The sequence below is a fragment of the Myotis yumanensis genome, unplaced genomic scaffold, assembly GCF_028538775.1.
Source record: "Myotis yumanensis isolate MYYU_CA2020_CCGP unplaced genomic scaffold, mMyoYum1.0.hap1 SCAF_12, whole genome shotgun sequence".
NCBI lineage: Eukaryota > Metazoa > Chordata > Mammalia > Chiroptera > Vespertilionidae > Myotis > Myotis yumanensis.
The window spans coordinates 1,181,144-1,205,861 of NW_027223763.1; the positions used below are offsets into that span (position 1 = coordinate 1,181,144).

Consider the following 24,718-nt stretch of genomic DNA (forward strand, 5'->3'; position numbering starts at 1 on the left):
GTTTGAATCAGGATAGGGTTAGGGTTATTGTTAGGGTTATGAATCAGGATAGGGTTAGGGTTAGGGTTAGTGTTATGAATCAGGATAGGGTTAGGGTTAGGGTTAGGGTTAGGCTTATGAATCAGGATAGGGTTAGGGTTAGGGTTAGGGTTAGGCTTATGAATCAGGATTGCGTTAGGGTTAGGGTTTGAATCAGGATAGGGTTAGGGTTAGGGTTAGGGTTAGGGTTATGAATCAGGATAGGGTTAGGGTTAGGGTTTGAATCAGGATAGGGTTAGGGTTAGGGTTAGGGTTAGGCTTATGAATCAGGATAGGGTTAGGGTTAGGGTTTGAATCAGGATAGGGTTAGGGTTAGGGTTAGGGTTAGGGTTAGGGTTACGGTTATGAATCAGGATAGGGTTCGGGTTAGTGTTAGGGTTAGGGTTATGAATCAGGATCGGGTTAGGGTTATGGTTTTAATCAGGATAGGGTTAGTGTTAGGGTAGGGTTATGAATCAGGATAGGGTTAGGGTTTTGGTTAGGGTTATGAATCAGGATAGGGTTATGGTCAGGGTTAGGGTTATTAATCAGGATAAGGTTAGGGTTAGGGTTATGAATCAGGATAGTGTTAGGGTTAGGATTTGAATCAGGATAGGCTTAGGGTTACGGTTAGGGTTAGGGTTAGGGTTAGGGTCTGCCCCAAGCCTGACCGTCGTCATTGGAGATGGGCAACCTCATGGCTGAGACGAGGTGGCCTTGAGGTGCCTCTCTTTGCGTGTCACCCCCTCATCCCTGCCCTTGTCCTGTACCCCGGAACTGGTTCACCTGTCCTGCTCCCCTTCCTGCAATTCTGCTTCCCCGGGTCATCTTTGTCCCTGTGCCCCCAGCACTGGCTTGTTGGGGGCGGAGCCGAGGTCTGGCTGACCTGTTGGGGAATCGGAATGTGCTCACATGGGACTCAGCCCTGTCTCTGCTGAAGTGACAGGCAGCCCAGACCCACTGATTGGTTTCAAAATCAAATGTTTATGGAATAAGATCAATAAATGTTATCAAATTTTAATCAGGAAGAAAAAGAGGATCAGATATGAAGTAAGGGATGTGGACCGTTTCATAACAGCAGGTCCCACAGCACAGCCGAGCTGTACGCATCCCTGACCTTCCCGCCTGCAGGCGATGCTGGAGGTCAGGGGCTCCGGCACCGCGGCTCGGCCTCTCAGGTCTGTCCCGGGACCACACGGACCCAGGGAAAGGGTGGCTTTCACCGCTGGGACTGTCCTCGCTGGGCTTCTCACGCCCGTCCCCCGAGCTCCGCCTGCTGGGGACCTGCCCTGCCAGGACCAGGGGTTCTTTTGTGCTGACCCCCTCCCGCTGTGCCTGCACACAGTGGGAATGGTCCTGCCTGTGGGGCGGATTAGAACCCCCGCCCGGGAGGGGAGGTGCCACTGGCTTTAGAAACGTGGTGGGGAGGGAAGGTCAGCCTCCAGCGCAACACAGGGCTCCACTGTTTGAGGCGAAAGGATTGTCCTGAGACCAGATTGTGGTGATGGCCGTGCAGCCGACACAGAGCGGTGGGAGGCCGCCTGTCACTCTGAGCCGAACCCGCGGGGACGGGCCCAGGCGGGGCGGCCCCCACCCGCCGGCACAGGAGCGGCCTCTGGCAGGACATGGCCCACGAGTCGGGCTCCCCGGGGGCTGGCAGAGCGGACGTGGGCTTCCCGGGCGCTCGTAGCCAGGGCTGCATTCTCACCGCCAGGCCCGCAGGCCGGGCTCCTGCGGCGGGAAACGCTCCTCCCCGCCCCCTCGCGGGCGGTTGGGGAACAACAAGGCGAGTGGAGGGGCCCGAAGGCGCGTCTCTGCTGCCCCCTCGCGTGCATCCTGCGAACGGCGCCTGAGCGGAGGCAGGAAAAGCGCAGCTCGCAGGGCCGTGTCCCAGGTGCGGGGTGTGCAGGCCCGCGGCGTCCCCAGGTGCGGGGTGTGCAGGCCCGCGGCGTCCCCAGGTGCGGGGTGTGCAGGCCCGCGGCGTCCCCAGGTGCGGGGTGTGCAGGCCCGCGGCGTCCCCGGCACAGGGCTTGGCACAGCCGGAGCCAACCACCTCCTGCCCACCTCACCTGTGCCCGCCTGACGCCAGCCCCTCGCGGCCTCCCTCCCCGGGCGATCCGAGCTCCGAGAGCCCGAGCAACACACGTGCAGCGGGAGCGGCGGGGGCAGCGGGGGCAGCGGGTTTATTTCGCAGTAAAAGAGGCAGCTGAGGAGGAGCCGAGCCCAGGAACCGGCCGAGCCCAGGAAGATGGGCCACAAAGCCCACGGAGAGGCTGAGGGGCCAGACTTCGCCCCGGGAGCTGGTGGGGGGGGGGGGGGGGGCTGGCTGGGCCGGGCTGGGGCTGAGGGCCTGGGGCTCAAGCCCACGTGCAGCACTGGCAGGCGGCGCTGAACACCAGGCCCTGCGGGCAGTGCATCAGGTAGAGCCCGCCGCCCACGCAGTTGTAGAAGCTGGACGGGTCCTGGGGGTGCGGGTAGAGCCCGTCGGCCTGGCCGTAGCAGAAGGTGACGCGTCCAGGGCCGGGGCCGGGGCCACCCTCGGGGTCAGAGGGCGGGCCCGGTGCGGGAATGTCGGGCTGGGGGCGCTCCGAAGGCGACTGTGGGAGACCTGGAAGGCGATCAGGATTCAGCCAAGGCCCCCCCTAAGAGGTCCCCAACCCACAGGCCACGCAGTCAGCAGCCACGGGTGGACAGAGCTCCGGACCCCACCCCCCACCCCCACAGCGGAGAACAGCTGACAACAGCCGCGCCGAGGGCCACGGCCCACAGCAGACCTGGGCTCCGGGTGTCGTGGGCGGTCAGTGGCCACCGGCCACCTGCCGTCCGCTGTGGAGGCCCCACGTGGCGTGATGGTGCAGACTTCCTCCCACAGAGAGAAGCCGGCCGCCCGCCCGGGCTCGGGGCTGGATGAAGCCCCGTTACCAGCCCCGGGGGCTTTGCCACCGTTGGAAAGAGGGGGCATTGCAACCTCAGCCCTGGGGGCGCCTGAGATTCGGGCAGACACAGGCGGGGGGGAGCCACTTCCTCAGGAGGAGCCAGGACCCGAGTGCAGGGAGGGGCTCCCACCTGCCCCCGGGCCCCGCAGCTCCGTCTGCAGGGTCTTGATGAGGGGGTATCGGCCTTGGTTGCAGAGGGAGCCCGCGAAGTCGTCCATGTCCAGCGCCCAGACCATGGCCCCGCCCAGTCCCTTCTGCTTCAGGTAGCTGACCTGCGCGGGAGGGAGGGGGTGCAGGAGCTGGAGGCCGCGGGCTGATTCCCGCCAGCACCCCCAGACCAGAGTGGTTGAGGCTCCTGGATGGGAGCCTAGACGGCTGAGCCCAGCCCGGCCTGCGCGTCACGCGGGGGGTCTGGCCCCAGCAGGACGGTCTGGGGGGAGAGGGGTGGACGGCGCGTGGCCCCTCAGTGGAAGCTGCCATCGGGCCTTTCCTGCCCTGGCCCTGTGTGCAGGCGCCTTGCTGAGCTGTTGCCATGGGAACAAGCTCCCCACCGTCTGCAGGGCTCCCCGCCTGCTCTTCTCTGCTGCACCCCAGCTTCCTCGGGGCAGGGCCGTTCCCTCGGGCGGCTTCCCTTCCCCGAACCCTGCCAGGGCCAGGGCTCACCCGGAGTCAAGCTGGGGGGAGGGGGGCTGGGCAGGCCCCCTTGTGGCCCCATTCTCCCCCTCCAGCTGCCTCCCCCCTAGACTTTCCCCACCCTGTGCAGGCCCAGCTGTGCAGCCTCCAGCCACCCTCTCTGCCTTCTTGGCTTCAGCAGGGCTCCCTCCCCCAGCCTGGCTCTCCCTCCTTTCTTCCTCCAGCCCAGGGCGCCGTCCACACCTCTGCAAGGACCTGCCAGCGAAGCCTGCTGCCTGCGCGGTAACTGACGGGACACACAGGTGGGCCAACCATGACCCTGATTCTGACCCTGACACTAAGCACAACCCTAACCCTAACCCTAACCCCAGCCCTAACCCTAACCCCAGCCCTACCCTAACCCCAAATCTAGCCCCAGCCCTAGCCTAGACTCTGACCTTGGCCCTAGCCCTAACCTAACCCTCTGCAGGAGCTGACCACCTCACCCCGGGGGAGCCGGGCCTGAGAACAGTGAAACTAGCGTCTCCACCGCCAGCGCTGAGCAGTGGGCGCGAGTCAGTCCCCGTCTGGCAGGTGCGCGGGCACCAGGGCGGCGGCCTCCCGCGGGCATCTCTCCCGCGTGTCGGAGGACTTGTTTGCTTTAACCAACACCGAGTCTTTCCCGGCCGCTGGCTGTGGCCCGGTGGTTCTCGCCGCGTCTCTCCTGGTCGCTCGGAGCCACGGGGACAAAGTGTCACCGCGGGCAGAGCCGTGGGCCGGACGCTCTGAAAGGCTCCCCCCGGGGGTTCAGTTCCGGTCACTGGGTCACTCGTGTTCCTGAGCCCCCATCCCGCCCAGGACCCCCCAGCAGGGCGGGGCCTCACCTTGGCTTTGAGGCTCTCGGTATCGTCGAAGCCCACCCACTGGTCGCCCCGGAAGGCGTAGGGCACCTCCTGCTCTGGGATCCGGTGCTGGGCGGCCCCCTTCCAGGCGCACACCTGGGGGGAGAGGGCGAGCGGGAGGCGGGACCCATTGGAGACGGGGGTTCCTTCCCAGGAGCCCAGAGAACGGGGGGCGGGGGGGGGGGGCGCGGGTACAGACCGAGTGACCCCCGACCCTGGCGTCGGCGAGGCCCCTGGGCTGGGACCGACCCGAGATGACAGGCGAGGGATGGGGTGCACGTGCCCGGCGTCCGCGCTCAGACACGCGGGCGGGGCCGCGGGCCTACCTCGTAGTACGCCAGCAGCCCTGCCTCCTTGGTGAAGGGGCCTGGGGTGCCGGGCCCGGTGGCCGGGGCCCCCACCCCGGTGTCTGCCCGGGAGGCCAGGGTGAAGGTCCGTCCGTAGGTGGGCACGCCCAGGACCAGCTTGCTGGCCGGGGTCCCCTGCTGCAGCCACTGCTGCACCGCGGAGTCCTGGGGGCGGGAGAGGGGCTTCTCTGTGTGCAGCCTGAGCCTTGTCATCCGAGGCTGGGGCTCCGGGGGCGTTCCCACCCGCCCGCCCGTCCGCCCATCCGTCCGTCCATCTGACCATCTGTCCATGGACTCGGCTCAGTGAGACACACGGGAGCCTGGGCTTCTGGCTTCTGACGAGTGCGCGTCCCGCCGGTAGGTGGGTGGGTGGGTGGGTGGGGGCTCCGCCCTGAGAGACGCCCCCCCCAGCACTTTCCGGAAGCCTGCGAGCCCCTCCTTAGGGGCCTCGAGGCTCAAAAGTGGCAGCCAGACAGGGGCTGCCTCCCCCACAGCCACTCACCACGTTGAGTTCAGCCGCCGCCCCCTGCTCCCCCCGCCTCTGGTGGAGGGCGCTGTGATGGCCGGTGGTCCGCTCCCAGGAGCCGTGCAGGTCGTAGGCCATGAGGCTGATGAAGTCCAGGCTCCTGTGGGGGCGTGGGAGGGGGAGAGGCCAGTGAGCGGGGTGGGGCTCCCTCCTCACTCCCCGCTCCCTCCCCCAGGGCAGCCCCAGGAGGGCCCCCAGGGTGAGAGGCAGGGTAGGTGTGTGTGTGTGTGTGTGTGAGCATGTGTGTGAGCGTGTGTGTGAGCGTGTGTGTGAACGTGTGTGAGTGTGAGCGTGTGTGTGTGTGTGAGCGTGTGTGTGAGCGTGTGTGTGAGCGTGTGTGTGTGTATGAGCGTGTGTGAGTGTGTGTGTGAGCGTGTGTGAGCGTGTGTGTGAACGTGTGTGAGCGTGTGGGTGTGAGCGTGTGTGTGTGAGCGTGTGTGAGTGTGAGCGTGTGTGTGTGAACAAGTGAGTGCAGGTCCCCATCTGCCCTGAAAGGTGCGTGCATCCCCAGCCCCCCTGCCTGAGGCCTTTCTCATTCACTCGGTGAGGCTGACAGCTGACTCTGCAGCACCCGCTCCCTCCTGGCTGGCTGTCGGCTGTCGCCCCAGCGCCCTCGCCCTCGGCAGGGGGGTGGGGGAGCTGCCCTCTTCCTCAGGGGTGTTCACTTTCAGACCGAGTTCCCGAGGAAAAGGATGAGAGCAAGAGGAATCTGGGGGGGGAGGGGCGCCAAGCCCTCCCCAAGGGGAGCTGCCCAGGCCTCGAGCTCAGCTTGCCCTGCCCCCACCGCCCGAGGACACAGGCTCCCGCCCGACTCACCGAGCGATTTTGTCCACCTCGTACCCGGCAGTGATGGCCTGGCGCCCGGCGGGGACGGCGGCGCTCAGCAGGAGGCGCTCCTTCCCCGAGGCCCCGGCTTCCTGCTGGAAGGCCGCCGCCAGCTCCTGCAGGGACAGTCCGTGAGCGCAGGCAAGGGGGCCCCAAGCAAGGCCCCCCCAAGTCTGAAAACTGCCACGGGCCGTGCAAGTGCGAGACAGCACCCCTGGGGCAGAGCCCCACCCACAGCAGCTCCCACAGCAGCTCCCACAGCAGCTCCCACAGCACCCACAGCTCCCACAGCTCCCACAGCTCCACCCACAGCAGCTCCCACAGCTCCCACAGCAGCTCCCACAGCTCCCACAGCTCCCACAGCAGCTCCCACAGCAGCTCCCACAGCAGCTCCCACAGCAGCTCCCACAGCTCCCACAGCAGCTCCCACAGCTCCCACAGCAGCTCCCACAGCCCCACCCACAGCAGCTCCCACAGCTCCCACAGCAGCTCCCACAGCAGCTCCCACAGCCCCACCCACAGCAGCTCCCACAGCCCCACCCACAGCAGCTCCCACAGCTCCCACAGCACCCACAGCTCCCACAGCACCCACAGCTCCCACAGCCCCACCCACAGCAGCTCCCACAGCAGCTCCCACAGCAGCTCCCACAGCACCCACAGCAGCACCCCCCGCACCAGCCTGACCTGCACCAGGAGGGTGAAGCGTGGCCTGTCGGCGGGGGGGCTCCCCCGGCTGCCCGGGTACTCCCAGTCAAGGTCGAGGCCGTCGAAGTTGTATTTGCGCAGGAACGCGATGGCCGAGGTGATGAAGGTCTGGCGGTTCTGGGCTGTGGCCACCATGTCCGTGAACCTGGGGGGGGCCCGGAGTGTGGGCCACTCGCTCCTCAGCGGCCACACAAACCCCTCGCGTCTCGGCGGGTCTGTCTCGGCCAGGAGGGCGCCGGGTGTTTGCGGCCGAGGAGAAGGGACAACCCAGCCACTGTCCTGCCCCCAAACGGGGACATCCGGGCACATGGAGGCTGGAGGCCGGCTCGGCCATCGCGGGGTCACGAGCAATAGCGGCCTCCGAGGCGCTGGGGGACGCTTTGTGCTCTCACCTCACCAGCCCAGGGCGCCCCGAGAGCCCCGCGTTCCCCAGGAGCCCCCACCCGTCCTCAGTGTCCCTGTCGGGGGTCCCTGAACGTCTTGGGGTCTTGACTTGAAGACCGACCTCCTGCTCAGTCACTTTCAGGAAAGAACTTAATTCGAGGAGGAGCCGCGGTTCTTCAATGGGCGCTGGGCCGGCGGCTGAGCCCGCGGGGGGCGCGGCTCCGGGAGGCGCTGCTCACGGGCAAGAGAGGGTCCCGGGCGCGGGGGGCGCGTGTCTGGGCTTCCTGGGAGGCCAGCGCCCTGACCCACTGCGCCACCGCCGCACATCACCCCGGACGCCCAGAAACGCCCGGGTTTGGGCCATCGGGCTCCACGCCCAGGCCGCCTGGGACACCCGTCAGAGGAACAGAAGTTCTCGGGGCCTGGGCGCTGCCGGGGACGGGCCAGAGCCTCCTTCCACCCGTTTAGAGGAGAACGCTGAGGCCCGCAAGGGGGTGCACAGGAGCTCGGCGCTAACCCGCCCGATGGGGCACCAGCAGCCCAGAGGGGGTCACCCCAGAATGCAGGCCGTGTCCCCTCTAACCCCCCAACCCCCTGCCCTGTCCACACTCCAGCGAGCCCTCCCCGGCACAGGCGCTCACGGCCAACTCACTTCTGGGTGCCGAAGTTCCAGCCGCCGACGGCCAGCAGCGTCTTCAGCCGGGGGTTCCTGGAAAGGACAGAGGGCGGTCAGGCTGGGCCCGGCTCCCGCCCCGGCTGCGGGCGCCCTGGTGGGTGGGGGTGGGTGGGGACGTGTGAGCCCAGGGCACAGGCCGGGGCTCTAGGCTGGGACGGGAGAGACACACTCTGGCCAGGAGAACCCAGCCGGCTGAGGACAGACCCTCAGAGGGGTGTGGCCAAGGTGGCAGACACCAGAGCTGACAGAGGGACGCACGGACGGATTTTAGGACAAAGGATCCCACCTGGACCTAAACCAAGGGCCCGGGGTCCCTGTCCACCTCGTCGCCCCCATGGAGCCCAAGAAGCCCAGAGAGGGGGAGGGACTGGTCCATAGCCACGCGGCGGGGCCCACGGCCACGCGGCGGGACCCACAGCCACGCGGCGGGGCCCACGGCCACACGGCGGGACCCACGGCCACACGGAGGGTCGCGCCAGGCTGCAGAGCTGGGGGCCTGGCCCCTGGGAGGCCCCTCCCCCGCAGCTCGCCTCTGCTTCAGGCCGTTGAAGTCCCGGTACAGCTGCTCGTCGTTCCACTCGACGGGGCTGAGCTGGTGCCCCTTCATGCCCGCGAAGGCGTAGACGAGGTGCGTGCACAGGTCGGGGTCCACGTCCTGGGGCAGGAAGCGTGCAGCCCCCTGTCTGTACTGGGACCAGTTGGTGAAGTAGCAGACCAGCTTCTCAGGGGAGCCTGTGGGGGGGGGGGGGGGCACGAAGAGGAACGCCAGTCAGCAGGGCCGCTGGGGTCTGGCATCTGGAGAGGGTGGGGGGGGGAGGGGGTGGGGGGTGGGGTACAGCTGAGCCAGAGAAGGCGGGGGAGGGCGGGGAGGGGGGGTACAGCTGAGCTGGGGAAGCGGGTCGGGGGGGAGGGGCAGAGCCTGCAGACAGCACGCACCGAATGGGAGGAGCAGCAGGGCCAGCAAACCTGCAGCAGAGAGAGGCGGAGGGTCAGGCATCGTCCACCATCCTGGCCCCGAGGCCATTGCAGCCCCTGAGCCTCCCACAGACCAGCTTCCTCCGCCCGAGGGACCAGAAGGGCACCGGGTCCAGGCTCCCCAGGCCCCCCCTGAGGCCCCCCAACCTCCCCCCCCCGGCCCCCGGTCCCACAGGCCCTCCTGGCCCCCCGCCAGGCCGAGGCAGGTTTCCTGAGCCGCGCCCTCCGCAGCAGGGGTGGAGGGCGGGTGGAGGGCGGGGGGAACATCTGGGGAAACACTGATCTGGGGCGTGTTTCTTTGGGAAGAAGGCCTTCTGGGGCTGACAAGGCCGTTCAGGAGGCCGGGCAGACTGCCCCCAGCTGAGGCCTGTGCGCCCCACAGGGCGGCCGAGGGCACCCGGCAGGACTAGGCGAGGTCTGTGCCACCTCCAGTGCCCTCGGGTCCCCCTCAACCTAACTCACAGGGAGACTCAGGGCCGTGGCCCAGGTGCCCTCTCGTGGGCAACCCGCGTGGGGTCAGCTAGAGCCCTTGGCAGGGCCGCTCTGGGACGAAGCCGGGCAGGGACGGGGCAGGGACAGGACAGGGCCGCTCTGGGACGAAGCCGGGCAGGGACAGGGGCAGGGACAGGGGCAGGGGCAGGGACAGGGACAGGGGCAGGGGCAGGGACAGGGGCAGGGGCAGGGACAGGGCCGCTCTGGGACGAAGCCGGGCAGGGACAGGGGCAGGGACAGGGGCAGGGACAGGGGCAGGGACAGGGACAGGGCCGCTCTGGGACGAAGCCGGGCAGGGGCAGGGGCAGGGACAGGGGCAGGGACAGGGGCAGGGACAGGGACAGGGCCGCTCTGGGACGAAGCCGGGCAGGGACAGGGGCAGGGACAGGGGCAGGGACAGGGGCAGGGACAGGGACAGGGCCGCTCTGGGACGAAGCCGGGCAGGGACAGGGGCAGGGACAGGGCCGCTCTGGGACGAAGCCGGGCAGGGGCAGGGGCAGGGACAGGGGCAGGGGCAGGGACAGGGGCAGGGACAGGGCCGCTCTGGGACGAAGCCGGGCAGGGGCAGGGACAGGGGCAGGGACAGGGCCGCTCTGGGACGAAGCTGAGCAGGGGCAGGGGCAGGGGCAGGGACAGGGGCAGGGACAGGGCCGCTCTGGGACGAAGCTGGGCAGGGACAGGGACAGGGACAGGGGCAGGGGCAGGGACAGGGCTGCTCTGGGACGAAGCTGGGCAGGGGCAGGGACAGGGGCAGGGGCAGGGACAGGGACAGGGCAGGGCCGCTCTGGGACGAAGCTGAGCAGGGGCAGGGGCAGGGGCAGGGACAGGGGCAGGGACAGGGCCGCTCTGGGACGAAGCGGGGCAGGGACAGGGCAGGGACAGGGGCAGGGGCAGGGACAGGGCCGCTCTGGGACGAAGCTGGGCAGGGGCAGGGGCAGGGGCAGGGACAGGGCAGGGCCGCTCTGGGACGAAGCCGGGCAGGGGCAGGGGCAGGGGCAGGGCAGGGCCGCTCTGGGACGAAGCCAAGCAGGGGCAGGGGCAGGGGCAGGGCAGGGCCGCTCTGGGCGGGCTTTGGGGACAGAAGGGCTCGTCTCGGCCGGCTGAGAAGACTGTCCTGGTGACCGACAGTCTCAGGCTGCTGCCCCGGGAACCCGCCAGACGGGGATGGGGTCCCGCAGGCGAAGGGGCAGTGGGAGGGGGGCCCCACTCGCAGGGGCCCCCAGTGCGCTGCCCCCAGGCGCCTCCCCAGCTCCGACGATGCCCACTCACCTGTCCAGGCCACGGAACCTGCCATGGCGTCGGCTTGGCAACAGGCAGCTGGTGACAACTCTGTGCCTCCCGCCTTTTATCAGCCGCCCGTCCCACCCACGGCGACAGGGGCGGAGGGAGAGGGGGCTGGGCGGTGGGCGCAGCGCGGATTGTGCAAACGGACACCCGGCCTTCCTTGAGCAACTCCTGCCTCCGGGACAACCACAGGGACAACCACAGGGTACACGCGCTCGGCGTTGCCAAAGGGGGGGGGGGGGCAGGAAGTGTGTCCCAACCTTCAGCGGACAGCGGGCTCTGCGGCCTCCGCGAGGCTGGGACCAGGCGCGGCCCAGCCGTCATGGGACTCGGAAAAGTGGCTCAAGGCCAGGGAGCTGGTCCCAGCCCCGCCTGCGCAGGTCCCGCCCTCACCGCCCCGAGGTGTCGGCTGGCACGGGTTCTGGCAGCGACGTTTCCCTGTGACCCTGAGAGGAACACTCACCGCCATGGGCGACAACACGTGAGGGTGGGGGTGAGGGTGGGGGCTCGGGTCTGTTCCTCCAGGCCATGTTCTCGCTGCCTCACAGGCTCCGGGGGGCAGGAGGGAGCACCCCCGCGGACAGGTCCCCTGCGAATGCCAACACACGCCCTGTTTCCTACAGGCCCAGTAGCCACCATGACCTGGAAAATGCCGATGGAATTTCCGTTAAAATAAGGCAGACAGCCCTAACCGGTGTGGCTCAGTGGATAGAGCGTCGGCCTGTGGACTGAAGGATCCCGAGTTTTATTTATTTATTTTTATATATATTTTTAATATATTTTATTGATTTTTTACAGAGAGGAAGGGAGAGGGATAAAAAGTTAGAAACATCGATGAGAGAGAAACATCGATCAGCTGCCTCCTGCACATCCCCTACTGGGGATGTGCCCGCAACCCAGGTACATGCCCTTGACCGGAATCGAACCTGGGACCTTCCAGTCGGCAGGCCGACGCTCCATCCACTGAGCCAAACCGGTTAGGGCGAAAGGTCCCAGGTTTTATTCCGGTCAAGGGCATGTACCTGGGTTGCGGGCACATCCCCAGTAGGAGATGTGCAGGAGGCAGCTGATCGATGTTTCTCTCTCATCGATGTTTCTAACTTTTTATCCCTCTCCCTTCCTCTCTGTAAAAAATCAATAAAAGATATTTTTTTAAAAAATAAGGCATACACCAGGCTGAAGGCTTTCACCACTATCGCTCAGCATTGATAAGAAATTTAGCTATCAGCCCGGCCGGCGGGGCTCAATGGTTGAGCATCAACCAATGAACCAGGAGGTCAGGGTTCAATTCCCAGGCAGGGCACATGCCCAGGTTGGGGGCTCGATCCCCAGTGTGGGGTGTGCAGAAGGCAAACAATCAAAGATTCTCTCATCATTGATGTTTTTATCTCTCTCTCCCTCTCTGAAATTAATTTTTAATATTTTATTTTTATTATATACTAGAGCCCTGGTGCATGAAATTCATGCACTGGGGGGGGGGGGTGTCCCTTAGCCCGGCCTGTGCCCTCTCACGGTGCAGGAGCCCACAGGGAGCGGGCCTAAGCCGGCAGTCAGACATCCTTAGCGCTGCCTCGGAGGCGGGAGAGGCTCCTGCCACCGCCGCTGCACTCGCCAGCCTTGAGCCCAGCTTCTGGCTGAGTGGTGTTCCCCCCGTAGGAGCACACTGACCGCCAGGGGGCAGCTCCTGTGTCGAGCATCTGCCCCCTGGTGGTCAGTATGCATCATAGCGACTGGTCGTTCCACCGTTCGGTTGATTTGCATATTGGCCTTTTATTATATAGGACGATGAGAGAGAATTATTGATCAGCTGCCTTCTGCACACCCCACAATGGGGATCGAGCCCCCAACCCGGGTGTGTGCCCTTGGCCGGAATCCAACCCAGGACCCTTCAGTCCGCAGGCTGACGCTCCATCCACTGAGCCAAACCAACTAGGGCTGAAACCAATTTTTTTTATTTAAAAAAAATTAGCTATTATACTAACAAAAGAAAAAACATGAACGATTCAGTCGCCAACAGTTGTCGTGTTTGTACGTCTAGAAAGCTCTCGGGTAGGTTTGCACATTCGAGACAAATAACCCACAGATGAAAGCAGAGCCGGTGCGGTGGCCGGATTTGAGGCTCAGACGCAGAAACCGCGAGCTCTTCTCTAGCTCGGCAACAGCCAGTGAAAGCGGAAACAGGCAAATGCGTGTCAGAAGCTGCAGACACTTAGCGACAAACGTAACGGTGAAACGCCTGCCGCCTGGGCCTCCGCCGAGGGGCTGGGTCCGGGCAGGCGCCGCGAGGGGGCACCGCTGACGTGGCCTTCGGTCACGCTGAGCCCCACATCCGGGCGCCCCGCTGCCCTCTGGGGACAAAGGCCCATTGAGCCCTCTGGCCCCGCCAGCTGTGGCTTCGCCGGCCCAAATGTCAGCTGGCTTCCTGGTCCCGGTGGACCATGTCGGGGACCGGACCTGAGAAGGGTCTCCCTCACCCCCGAGTAGCCGAGCCAGAAACAGACCCAGCCATGTGCCAGCGCCCCCGCCCCCGCCCCCGCCCCCGCCATAGAGCGCGCTCCCTCCGCCTTCCCCTCCACCGCACACAACTCTCCGCACAGCAACGCCATTGTCTTCATCACAGTGTCTGAAGGCGGAACACAGGCCAGCGCAGGCGCCCGCTGCCCCCGGGGCCTGGACCGCGCTGCCGCCTTAGAGAGAGACGTGTTCCCGCTGTTCTCCTGACCCGCACGCACTCCCCGCAGCCCCGGGGAGGGGAACAGCCTTCGGGGGAATGAAATGGCATCAACCAACGAGGACCCAGTGGCAGGGGGACCCGAAGCGAAGGCTAAACCAGGACACACAGGGCGACAGGGTCCGCAGACCTGGGAACCTGAGACCGCGGGTGGCGGCGGGACCACGGGCAGCAGGGCGTGTGGCGAGGCCCCGGAGAGACAGTGAGGGGGTGAGCCTGACCACAGTGCATGTGGGGACTGCTAGGCCCCAGACCCCCTCTTCATCCCCATCAGGTACAGGATGGACCAGAGCGGCTGTGGCCTGGGAGCCCCTCGCCGGGCGAAGATGGCAGGGCTGGGGGGCCGGACTGAGGCCAGCGAGGGGGCCAGACCCCCGGCCCTCCCTCCCCTGGAGCCTCAAGCCGGGCTCCAGAACTTCCTCCGAGAGAACTGACCAGCCTGCAGGAAAAGACGGACCCTTTAACAGCACCTGGGCCCCCAACAAAACGGCCATGCTCCCATGTCCCCATCACGGGGCCCCGGGCTCCCGCCGGCCGGGGTGACTCATGCCGTGGCGCGTGGGAGGCAGGCCACGGGTCTAGCACGGAGGAGGCGTCCCCACGTGGAAGACGGACTCACACACCGAGGGAGACACAGGGACCGCCCGCCGGGGGCGGCTGCACTGCGTTAGCCATGAGCACGCGCTCCTTTCCGACTGGGAGAGGCAGAATGCTGTTTGCCGCCCACCGGTTAGGCCGCAAGTGCTGGTCACACGCTGGGAATGCTGAGAGCACGTCGCAGCCTGTCCCTGTGGGGCAGGGGCCGTTTTTATCAATCGATCGATTGATTGGTTTGGGTCATTTCTCAAAATGCACGTGCTGGGGACAGGTGCAGCCCGAATCACTCACATTCCAGCCTCTTCTCCCCAGGGCGGCGCCTGGCCCCCCACGGCTCGAGGCCTTTGCCGTCCCCCCAGCGTGTTAGAGTTGAGACGCCTCATGACTCAGGTTTAAAGGTGATTGTTTTTACATAAACACCAGAGACACAACCCATGAAAGGAAAAAACCACTAAATTGAGATCATCATGGGAAACCTCTTCAGTATTAAGAGCATGAAAAGACAAGCTTCAAACTGGGAGAAAATATTTGCAAGACGCATTTGGGATAAAGAACTTGTGACCAAAATATGGAAATAACAGGGGCGTGTGCGTCACCGGGAGGCTGACTCCACCTGGTGCGTATCTTTTGAAGAACACCTGGCTGGTTGTCACCGAGAAGCCGCCTTCGGTCCTGCACCTGGGACAGACCCCCGAGGGCGGCTCATAAGAAACAAAGACCCTCCTCTGCTGCCACCTCGTGTGCACCTGGGGAACAACACCGAGTGGGGGTCCCAGGGAAGGTCTTTCCCCCCTTCCTTCCTCCAGTGCACATTTGGGGGACCCCCCCAACCACCAGTGGAGAACCAGGGAACGCTCCTTTCTGGCGCCCTCTAGTGTGCACCTTAGGAATAACACCCAGTGGGCTCCCCTGCAGGCTGGTCGCGGGACACTTGCCTGCAGACCAGGGAGCCCTGCCCGCTGGCCTGTCCGCACGACTCCGACCACTGTTGTTCTTCCAAACGCATTTTATTAGTTTATTAGCGGCCGTGGGGTTGCCAGTTAAGCAGGTTCCTTCCAGAGAAGTAAGCCCTGCGGATCCGTCACAGCAGAAACCCCGCTCCAGTGGGAAGAGAGGTTAATGGGGACCCTCTCCGCCAGGGAACGCCGCCCGTCACGTGCCGACCACATGACCCACACCCAGCTCAGGGGTGGGGCCCAGGCTGCACCATCGGCTCCGGGAGCTGCGAGTTACCAGAGGGTCCTTTTAGGTCTGGAAGCATCGATGTTAGTCAGTCAGCGAGGGTCCGACTGTCCTTAGAAACCCGTCTGCCGCTCCCGTGTCTTTCACCCGACGTCCTTCCGGGCCCAGTGGACGCCGAGACACTGCGCTCAGCTGGACTCTGCCCATGAGCTCTGCTGCTCCTGCCGCCGTCAGACGCGTCCGCGGGACTCTCTTCCCACCTGCCTCCCGGTCCCGCCAGAAAGAGCAACCACGACAGCCCGGGGGGGGGGGGGGGGCGGGGGGGGCAGCTCTGCCGCTGGGGTTGGGGGTGGGGGGGGGTGTCTTCCGATTTCAGCTCCCTGCGCGAGGCCGTTTCGGTGGGGGCTGGGTGAAGATCACGTCGGTTCTTCTTTCTAACCTGAGACCAGGGGGCGGCTCCAGAGACGGCTCCGGCCTGTCATCCTCGCTCGTCGCATTCTGACCTCACTGTGGGCACCTCTCTCCTCCCTTCAGACTCCGGCCCTCACCACGCACTGGGACAGGCACTGCTCCGGGGGCAGGGCGCAGGCAGGCCGGAGGGCGCTTCCGGTTCTAGCTAACGGGTCAAGCTGAGCCTGCAACCCAGGCAACGGCGTCACCTGCAGGCCAGCCCCTGGCCTAACCCTCTGGGCTCAGGGCAGGTCCGTGACCCTGGTGTCGCCAAGATTGACGCCGACGTGCAGCTTGCTGTCCTTGGCGGCCGCCCAGGCCATGGACTCCGAGGTCCACTGGGCCGCCCAGTCGCCCGCTGTGTTGAGCAGGATGACACCACCCAGGCCTTGGAGCTTGGACTTCATGTAACCCAGCGACACCGCCGCCGCCTCGTCCAATGTCTTTCCTGAAAGCGAGGGCAGGTTGAGGAACGACACGTTACTTTAAAGGAATCCGAGGGGACTGTGTGCGGCCTGAGGAACCGACGCCCGTGGACACCCGAGAGCTTCAAGGACGGTCCCGCACAGGCCGTCCTCGCTGAGCCCCCTGCCAGGGGAGACGGCTCTCCCCACCCAGCTCAGAGCCGCTGCCCCACCAGGACAGGCAGCAGCATAAACGCGAGTCCGCCCCCGACAGAGGTGGGGAGAGTCGGCACGGACACGGTGTCCACCTGAAAGCACAGGAGAGAGGGCGAGACCCGCCTCCCTCTGCTCACACACAGCTTGTTCCCTCGTCTCCAGGCGGCATGCCCTTGTCCACGTACCCCGCTCCACGTGGAAGAGCGCGAGCCTGGCCAGGTTCACCTTCAGGATGCTCTCCCCGTGCCCCGTGGTGGAAACAGCTCCAATGGCGTTGTCGGCGTAGCCCCCGGACCCTGCTCGGGAAGACGGTGCGGCCTGAGCAGGAGGGACAGAGTGCGGCCCGGCCGGCGGGGCCCCGCGGCTGAGCGCCCGCTACGAACCAGAAGGCACCAGCTCGATCCCCAGTCCCAGGCACAGGCCCAGGTTGTGGGCTCGAGCCCCAGTGTGGGGCCTGCAGGAGGCAGCCAATCAATGATACTCTCATTGATGTTTCTCTCCCTCTCCCTTCCTCTCTGAAATCAATAAAAAGATGTTTTTAAAAGAAGTTCAAACACGTAGTACAAGCTAACGCTGATGTGCTAAGTCCCAAAGCACAGCCCAAGGCCAAGGAGCACCCATGACCTTGGGATGCAGAGGTGGACTCGCAGCGCCATGTGACCACCCTGAAAGCAGGAGGAAGGGAACCTGGGGGCGGGGGGGGGGGGGGGGGGCCTGACCTTTCCTGGGGCAGCGACACGGCTGGCACACGCCCCCTCCCCCCTCCTGGGAATGAGATGCACCTGCTTCCATCCTGAGCAGAGAGCAGGTGACTCTGTGCCCCTCAGACCGAGTAGCTGCCCACTCAGCTCCTCAGCTCGCTTAGTGCCCACGCCCAGGAAGGTTCCCTGTAGTTAACCCTTTGGGACTAACTGTGGGCCCTCAAACTGGAACTAGAGAGAAGAGGCACCGTGGGCAGCTTGGGGGCAACCGCAGCGGCCAGATCTCCATCTCCCTCCCCACGTCAGCCCAGCAGCCACGCCCCGAGGGACCAGCAGGTCTGTGTGTGTCCCGCCCCCCCCCCCGCCCCGCCCCACGCGGCCACTCCCAGAGACTGGGCGATGAAGAGAGGAGAGCGGGGAAACAGAGAATGCGAACCCGGTGACGGGCGGAGAGGGGACAGGCGGCGTCTGTCGGGCCTACCTACACAGGGTGTGTCCCCGACTCGGCCGACCATTTTGTTCACGATGCCCCCGGTCGAGGTGGCGTAAGCCACGTCTCCTCTGGAGTCCAAGGCAACGGCGCCCACGGTGCCCAAGTCTCTGCGAAAAGCACACAGAACAGAGAGACGCGCAGTCAGCGGTCCCGTTAGGCGGCAGGTTCCGGGCACACAGCGGGGCTGCATCTGGGATCCTGCATCTAACACAGACACCGCAGCTCAGGACGCAGAGCTGGAGCCCTCGGCGCCAGGAGAGTGAGAAGTCCACGGGGCACTGCGCCAGGACAGTAACAAGCCTGGCCCTGGCCGGCGGCTCAGTGGTTAGAGCGTCGGCCTGGGGACTGAAGGGTCACGGTCTGATTCCTGGTTAAGGGCATGTATCTCAGTTGCAGGTTCGATCCCTGGCCCTGGTTGGGGCACGGAAGGTAGGCAACCAATTGATCTTTCTCCCTCCCTCCCTCCCGTTCTCTCTAAAACAGCAGTTCTCAACCTGTGGGTCGCGACCCCTTTGGCGGTCGAACGACCCTTTCACAGGGGTCGCCTAAGACCATCCTGCACATCAGATATTTACATTACAATTCACAGCAGTAGCAACATTACAGTTATGAAGTAACAACGAAAATAATTTTATGGTTGGGGGTCACCACAACATGAGGAAGTGTATTTAAAGGGCCAGAAGATTGAGAACCACTGCTCTAAAAGAAAATCAAGCCCTAGCTGGCTTGGCTCAGTGGACAGAGCGTCAGCCTGCGGACTGAGGGGTCCCAGGTTCGATTCCGGCCAAGGGCATATGCCAGGGTTGCGGGCTCCATCCCCAGTAGGGGGCGTGCAGGAGGCAGCCGATCAATGATTCTCTCTCATCATTGATGTTTCTATTTCTATCTTCCTCTCCCTTCCTCTCTGAAATCAATAAAGAAATGTATTTTTTTTAAAAAAAGAAAGAAAATCAATGGAAGCCCCCGCCAGGCCCGTGGGAGGGACCCTGGGGCCCTGCTGAGTGAGGAGCCAGCGGCAACCCATGAGGCCACACTTAACACTCAGACGAGCAGGTTCCCATGACTCAGCATCGTTTGGTTCAAAGCCGGGAACTACCGAGTGGCATTTGACTTATGTAAGAACCGCAGGGCCCTGGCTGGGTTGCTCAGTGGATAGAGCGTCGGCCTGCAGACTGAAGGGTCCCGGGTTCGATTCCACTCAAGGGCATATGCCAGGGTTGTGGGCTTGATCCCCAGTGGAGGGCGCGCAGGAGGCAGCCAATCAATGATTCTCTCTCATTATTGATGTTTCTCTCTCTCTCCCTCTCCCTTCCTCTCTGAAATCACAAAATATATTTTTTTAAAAAAAGAAATGTCAGTTATCAAACATTTGCCAAACATTCACGCTTAACAGACTCCCCAGACGTGAGCCTCAGTGGCACTTACTTCGGTTGGTCTGGATTCTGAGCCTCCTTCTGCTTCTCTCTCTCAAGGTGTTTCCTTCTTCTCTCCGTTACCAGCTGCTCCCCAGGAACCGCTGGGACCCCCATGGCGGCGGCAAATTCTGCAGCGCCCAGGCCGGTCAGGAGGCAGTGAGGCGTCTGACCAGAGAGAGGTGGACACGGGGTTGGTTTTTTAAAACGTTGAAATCTTGTTAACCGTCCCTATGTGAGCAGATGAACACTCCTCCCGCATCGTCCGGTCAGAATCCCGGCTCACCGGAGCGGCGTAACCCCACTCCCGCTCTCATGTGATTTAGGAGTGACCTCCGGTGTCCCTGCCATCAGACCCCGGCGGTCACCACGGGGCAGCGGCGACAGAGCCGTGGGGAAAGGGCTGGGCACACCCACCTTCTCCATGACGAGCCGCGCGAGCCGAATGGGGTTTGCGATGCAGCGGACGGCGGACACGGCGCCCGAAGACAGGTCTTTCCCACTCATGATGCTGGCGTCCATTTCCACTTCCCCGTTTACGTTCAAGACGGACCCACAACCTAGGCCCGAAAGGGAGGGGAAAGCAATTCACCTTCACTCCTGAGCCAGAGGAACATTTATTTTCACTGATTTCAGAGAGGAAGGGAGAGGGAGAGGAACATCAATGATGAGAGAGCATCATGGATCAGCTGCCGCCTGCACGTCCCCTGCTGCGGACCGAACCCACAACCCGGGCGTGTGTGGCTAAATCCCCAGTATGGGGCGTGCAGAAGTCACCCAACCCATGTTTCTCTCTCATCAATGCTTCTCTCTCTCTCTTCCTACTCTCTCTCTCTAAAAAATCAATAAACGTATTTAAGACAAATAAGTCAGACACAGTGCAGACTGAGTTCATGCAGATGCCTTAGGCGGCTGTGTGCCGGGGGCTGGCTCTCACCGTATTGTCACTCTAATCGGCTCAGAGAAAGAAGGCAAACACAACAACCCATTCTGCACGAAATCCTGGGGAACGGAAGTTCCTCTCTCCGGACAGCAGGTCAGCAGGTGCGGGAGCTGGGGACTAAAGGGGGAGATGGACCCCTTGGGGGTGATGGGAACATTTTAACCTGATGGTGGTGTGGTCACACAGGTGTATTACACATCTGTCAAAACTTAAAATGGACAGAGTTTGTGGTGTGTGGTCTACCCCCAGCCCCCACAAAAAGGTGTCATAAAAGCCTCTTGGGCCACAGCCGGTTTGGCTCAGTGGCTAGAGCATCCACCCGGGGACCCAAGGGTCCTGGGTTCGATTCTGGCCAAGGGCACATGCCCGGGTTGCAGGCTCCATCCCCAGTGGGGGGGCCTGCAGGAGGCAGCCGATCCATGGTTCTCTCTCATCATTGGTGTTTCTCTCTCCTTCTCCCTTCCTCTCTGAGATCAATAAAGATATTTTTAAGTACTACTTATTCATATATTTAAAAGCCTCTGGGGATGTGAATTCTAGGAAGCGGGTTCAAGGGGACAAAGGGGGGAAAGATTTAAAAATCCTTAAAGCAACTTGGTCACCAGGTAGTAAGACACACGCAGCTCTACCCCAGGGAGGCCCGGTCCCTCCCCCCAGGAGGGGCTTAGCCTGACCGGCCGCGGGGCACACTCACCGGCGTTGAACTCGGGATCGTCCTCCAGGGCGGCCACCGCGCTCTCCACGGCGTCCAGCGCGCTGCCCCCCTCCGTCAGGACGCGGTACCCCGCAGCGGCGGCTCGGGCCACGCCCTCGCGCACCCGCTCCTCGCGGTCCTGGGAGACCCTGCTGCCCGCGCCCCCGTGGACCACGACCACGGGGTTCATGTCCCCGGACCCTAGGGATCGGGACGGCGCAAAGGTCATTTCCAAGGGCCCGGGACACCGCACGGGGCGCCACCCCCTCGGGAGACTCCGCAGGGACAAGGTCCGGCTTCCGCCGGGGAGGACGGCGGGGTCAGGGCTGCGGCAACGCCTGGACCCCGGGTGGTGGGGCGGGGGGGGGGGGGGGGGGGTCGGTGGGGAAAGAGACGGCGCGGCTGGAATTTTGCAGGAAAAGCCTAGAGCGCGCGCAGGCGTCCCGTGCTGCCCCCGCCGCCGCCGGGGCCTCCGCCTCCGCCTCCGGGGCGCACCCCAGCCCTCCTCCCGGGCCCACGGGGCGTCTGGGTTCGGCAGGCCTGGACTGCCCGCTGGGGACCCCTCCGCTGCTGGGTCCCGCCGAGCCCGCAGGCCATTTCGCCGGCGCCCTCCCGCCTCCACCACCAGCGCCGGGGAGGGTGCTGCCCCGGGGAGGGTGCTGCCCCGGGCAGGGCGCGCGCTCGCCGGGACGCCGCCGCTCGCCGGGGCTGCAGGACCGGGAGCCGCCCTGCACGTGAGAAAGGAGGTGAACCCCCAAACCCGGGGCCCCCCTGGAACACAAAACACACCTGGGAGGGGCAGCAGGCGGTACCCGTGCGTCTGTGCAGAGGGGCGCGCGCCGGGGGTGGTCTGGGCGCAGGCGCACTCGGAGCCGCGGGGCCACTCGCTGTGTAACCCCGCCCCCACCGCCCTGTCCCTCCTGATTGGAGCGCAGGCGCACCGTCCTTCCTGATTGGCTGATTCAAGGGGCGGGGCGGGCCTTTGCTGGTCCAAGATGGCGGCCCTCAAGGGAGCTGCGAGTCCTGGGGCCGACATGGCGCTGCCTACGGTTCTTTACGGTTCTTGGACGGAGAAGGCGCCCTGTCCATTCTCGGTTCCCCTTTTGTTGATTAAACTCTTTTCTTCACACTCGGCTGACGGCCCCGGCTCTCCCACCGCCAATTCCACGTAAAAAACAAACAAAAAAAAGACTTTCCTCGGCGCCCCGCCCCCCGCACCGCGCCGCCGCCTCCTCCGCCTCCTGCCGCCGGGGCTGGGGCTCGCCGAGCCGACCTGGCGCCCCTCCTGCGAGGCGGCGGCGGCGGAGACGCGAGGAAAAGCCCCGGAAGGAGTCAGCCTGAGAGCGGCGACCACGTTACCGCGGAGGCGGCGGGGCGGTTCCGGGGCGCAGTGTCAGCCTCGGAGGCGCCCCCTTAGGGACCAAGGGAAGCACCGCGGGGCTTGTCGGGGGGCAGGGCGGACGCCCGCCCGCTGGCCGTGGAGGACGGGGGTGCAGTGATGGGCCCCGGCCAGGAAGCATCCCCGTGAGGAGCTGCAGTTCGGCCTCCACTCCCCTGCGGGCGCAGCATGGTCCTCCCGCGCTCACCCTGCCCGGCCCTGCATGCACACCGAGCAGCGGGCCCTGCACTGCACACCGAGCAGCCGGCCCTGCACTGCACACCGAGCAGCCGGCCCTGCACTGCACACGGAGCAGCCGGCCCTGCATGCACACCGAGCAGCGGGCCCTGCACTGCACACCAGCAGCCGGCCCTGCACTGCACACGGAGCAGCGGGCCCTGCACTGCACACGGAGCAGCCGGCCCTGCACTGCACGCCGAGCAGCGGGCCCTGCACTGCACGCCGAGCAGCGGGCCCTGCACTGCACGCCGAGCAGCGGGCCCTGCACTCCACGCCGAGCAGCGGGCCCTGCACTGCACACGGAGCAGCGGGCCCTGCACTCCACGCCGAGCAGCGGGCCCTGCACTGCACACCGAGCAGCCGGCCCTACACTGCACACGGAGCAGCGGGCCCTGCACTGCACACCGAGCAGCCGGCCCTGCACTGCACACGGAGCAGCGGGCCCTGCACTGCACGCCGAGCAGCGGGCCCTGCACTGCACGCCGAGCAGCGGGCCCTGCACTCCACGCCGAGCAGCGGGCCCTGCACTCCACACGGAGCAGCGGGCCCTGCACTCCACGCCGAGCAGCGGGCCCTGCACTGCACACGGAGCAGCCGGCCCTACACTGCACACGGAGCAGCGGGCCCTGCATGCACACCGAGCAGCGAGCCCTGCACTGCACACGGAGCAGCGGGCCCTGCACTCCACGCCGAGCAGCGGGCCCTGCACTGCACACCGAGCAGCCGGCCCTACACTGCACACGGAGCAGCGGGCCCTGCATGCACACGGAGCAGCGGGCCCAGCACTGCACGCCGAGCAGCGGGCCCTGCATGCACACCGAGCAGCCGGCCCTGCATGCACACCGAGCAGCGGGCCCAGCACTGCACGCCGAGCAGTGGGCCCTGCACTGCACGCCGAGCAGCCGGTCCTGCACTGCACGCCGAGCAGCCGGCCCTGCACTGCACCCCGAGCAGCGGGCCCTGCACTGCACGCCGAGCAGCCGGCCCAGCACTGCACGCTGAGCAGCGGGACCTGCATTGCACGCTGAGCAGCTGGCCCTGCACTGCACGCCGAGCAGCCGAGGCCGGTACACCGGCATCTGCATTGTTGTTTTTTAACTAAATGGCCAGTGGTATGTTCTGATCGCATCACATGGAGATGGGGTGGGGAATACTGGTTCTGGGAACACACCCCTCCCTCTGTTATCGCGTGCTCCAGCAGCTCTGGGCCTTAGGGTCCAAGAAGTTATTTTTTTAAATATATTTTTATTGATTTTAGAGAGGAAGAGAGAGAATATCATGGATCAGCAGCCTCCTGCACGCGCCCCCCCCCCCCCCCCCCCCCCACTGAGGATCAAGCCAACAATCTGGGCACGTGCCCTTGACCAGAATTGAACCCAAGACCCTTCAGTCCACAGACTGATGCTCTATCCACTGAGCCAGACCGGCCAGGGCAGTTATTTTGCTCTCACTGTAGATCCAAAAAAGAACAACGTAAAAATTCTTGCATACCTTGTTTGATTGGAGAATTTTAGTGTTGTTTTTTTTTTATTTTTTACTGTTGTAAAACCAGGACAATTTTATAACTTTTTTGTACGCAGCTGTTACAGGGAGGGTGATCTGTCTTTAAGTAGGGATTAAAGTACTCTAAGAAAATGAATCCTAGTTTTCCCTTCAAGTGTCTTGCTGTTTAAATAAACTTCTTGTTTAAAATGGAAAAAAAAAAAAAAACACAAACAGAAAACTTTTCTTAAAATGTAAACCCTAGGAAGGTTGTCAAACCCATTCTACCAAAAGATTATGTAGCAAAGTGACAAGAGGGTATAAAACACAAACATATGCTAGTAAAGCTTCAGTTCCCATAACTAAGTTTCTTTTTAGTACCTGGTTAATGTAACACGTAATAGTTTATAGGACTTTTGCTTTAGGAAAAGACCAACAAAATAAGGTTTATATTTTCTAACTTCGTTTTTCCTTGGGTGCGGTCAGCAAACCACACTCATTGGATTTCTGCATTCAGCCTCCCTGAGTACGTTGACATAAGCCATTTACCCTCTGGTTAGGGAGGCAACATGCAAATCATTCGCTCTAGGTGCCCTTGGCTTAGGGAAGACGGTTTACCAGATGGCCCCAAATTGCTGTTTAACTATTTCAATTTCCCTATCCTACTCATCCTGGCTTACTGGCCTGTGTCATTTATTCAATTTTCTTTTCAACATTTTTCTTTACAAACATTCTATATCTTTTACAGACTTTTCTTTAGAAACCTTATAACTTTCAGAAATAACCAGCTTTAGAAATCACTTTCTTTCTTCTTCAAAATGCATTTTCATGCCTCATGCTTTCTCTGTTATACCGAAACCATAATTCCTTTTCATAATTTTTGAGTTTTTTAACCCTTAGAAGCCTTAATGTTTAGGTGGCATGTAATGAACATTCCTCAGATTAGCAATACATTCACATTTTAAGAGATATTTCAGGTAAAATACAAGACTTACTCATTAATAGATTCAAATCCATCCTCTATATTTCCCTAAGAGGCAAACTCAAATTAATTAATGTTTCAGTATCCTGTTACTTCGAAATATTTAGGTGTTTATTATTTAACCCAGCAAC

At 63.4% G+C, this 24,718-nt stretch overlaps 2 protein-coding genes across 3 annotated transcripts; both read right to left on the reverse strand.

Annotated features, from left to right (window-relative positions):
• Positions 1-2,176: 2,176 nt before the first annotated feature.
• On the reverse strand, positions 2,177-10,981 carry CHIT1 (chitinase 1). Its single transcript, XM_070430306.1, has 11 exons — positions 10,668-10,981; positions 8,868-8,897; positions 8,462-8,663; positions 7,908-7,964; positions 6,851-7,016; positions 6,158-6,282; positions 5,318-5,441; positions 4,795-4,980; positions 4,451-4,564; positions 3,085-3,226; positions 2,177-2,626 (listed from the first exon to the last, which is right to left on the reverse strand). Exons 1-11 carry the CDS (start codon positions 10,690-10,692, stop codon positions 2,376-2,378), a joined length of 1,422 nt encoding a protein of 473 aa, XP_070286407.1. The 5' UTR covers positions 10,693-10,981; the 3' UTR covers positions 2,177-2,375.
• Positions 10,982-14,983: 4,002 nt separating this feature from the next.
• LOC139020626 (isoaspartyl peptidase/L-asparaginase-like) lies at positions 14,984-21,846 on the reverse strand. Of its 2 annotated transcripts, none has more exons than XM_070430314.1 (7): positions 21,295-21,842; positions 20,506-20,706; positions 19,286-19,428; positions 18,882-19,036; positions 17,445-17,563; positions 16,448-16,558; positions 14,984-16,090 (listed from the first exon to the last, which is right to left on the reverse strand). In XM_070430314.1, exons 1-7 carry the CDS (start codon positions 21,539-21,541, stop codon positions 15,885-15,887), a joined length of 1,182 nt encoding a protein of 393 aa, XP_070286415.1. In that variant the 5' UTR covers positions 21,542-21,842; the 3' UTR covers positions 14,984-15,884. The 2 variants fall into 2 exon arrangements, with proteins under 2 accessions (XP_070286415.1, XP_070286416.1); XM_070430315.1 differs by having other exon boundaries at positions 15,960-16,090; positions 16,386-16,558; positions 21,295-21,846.
• Between the last annotated feature and the right edge of the window lie 2,872 nt (positions 21,847-24,718).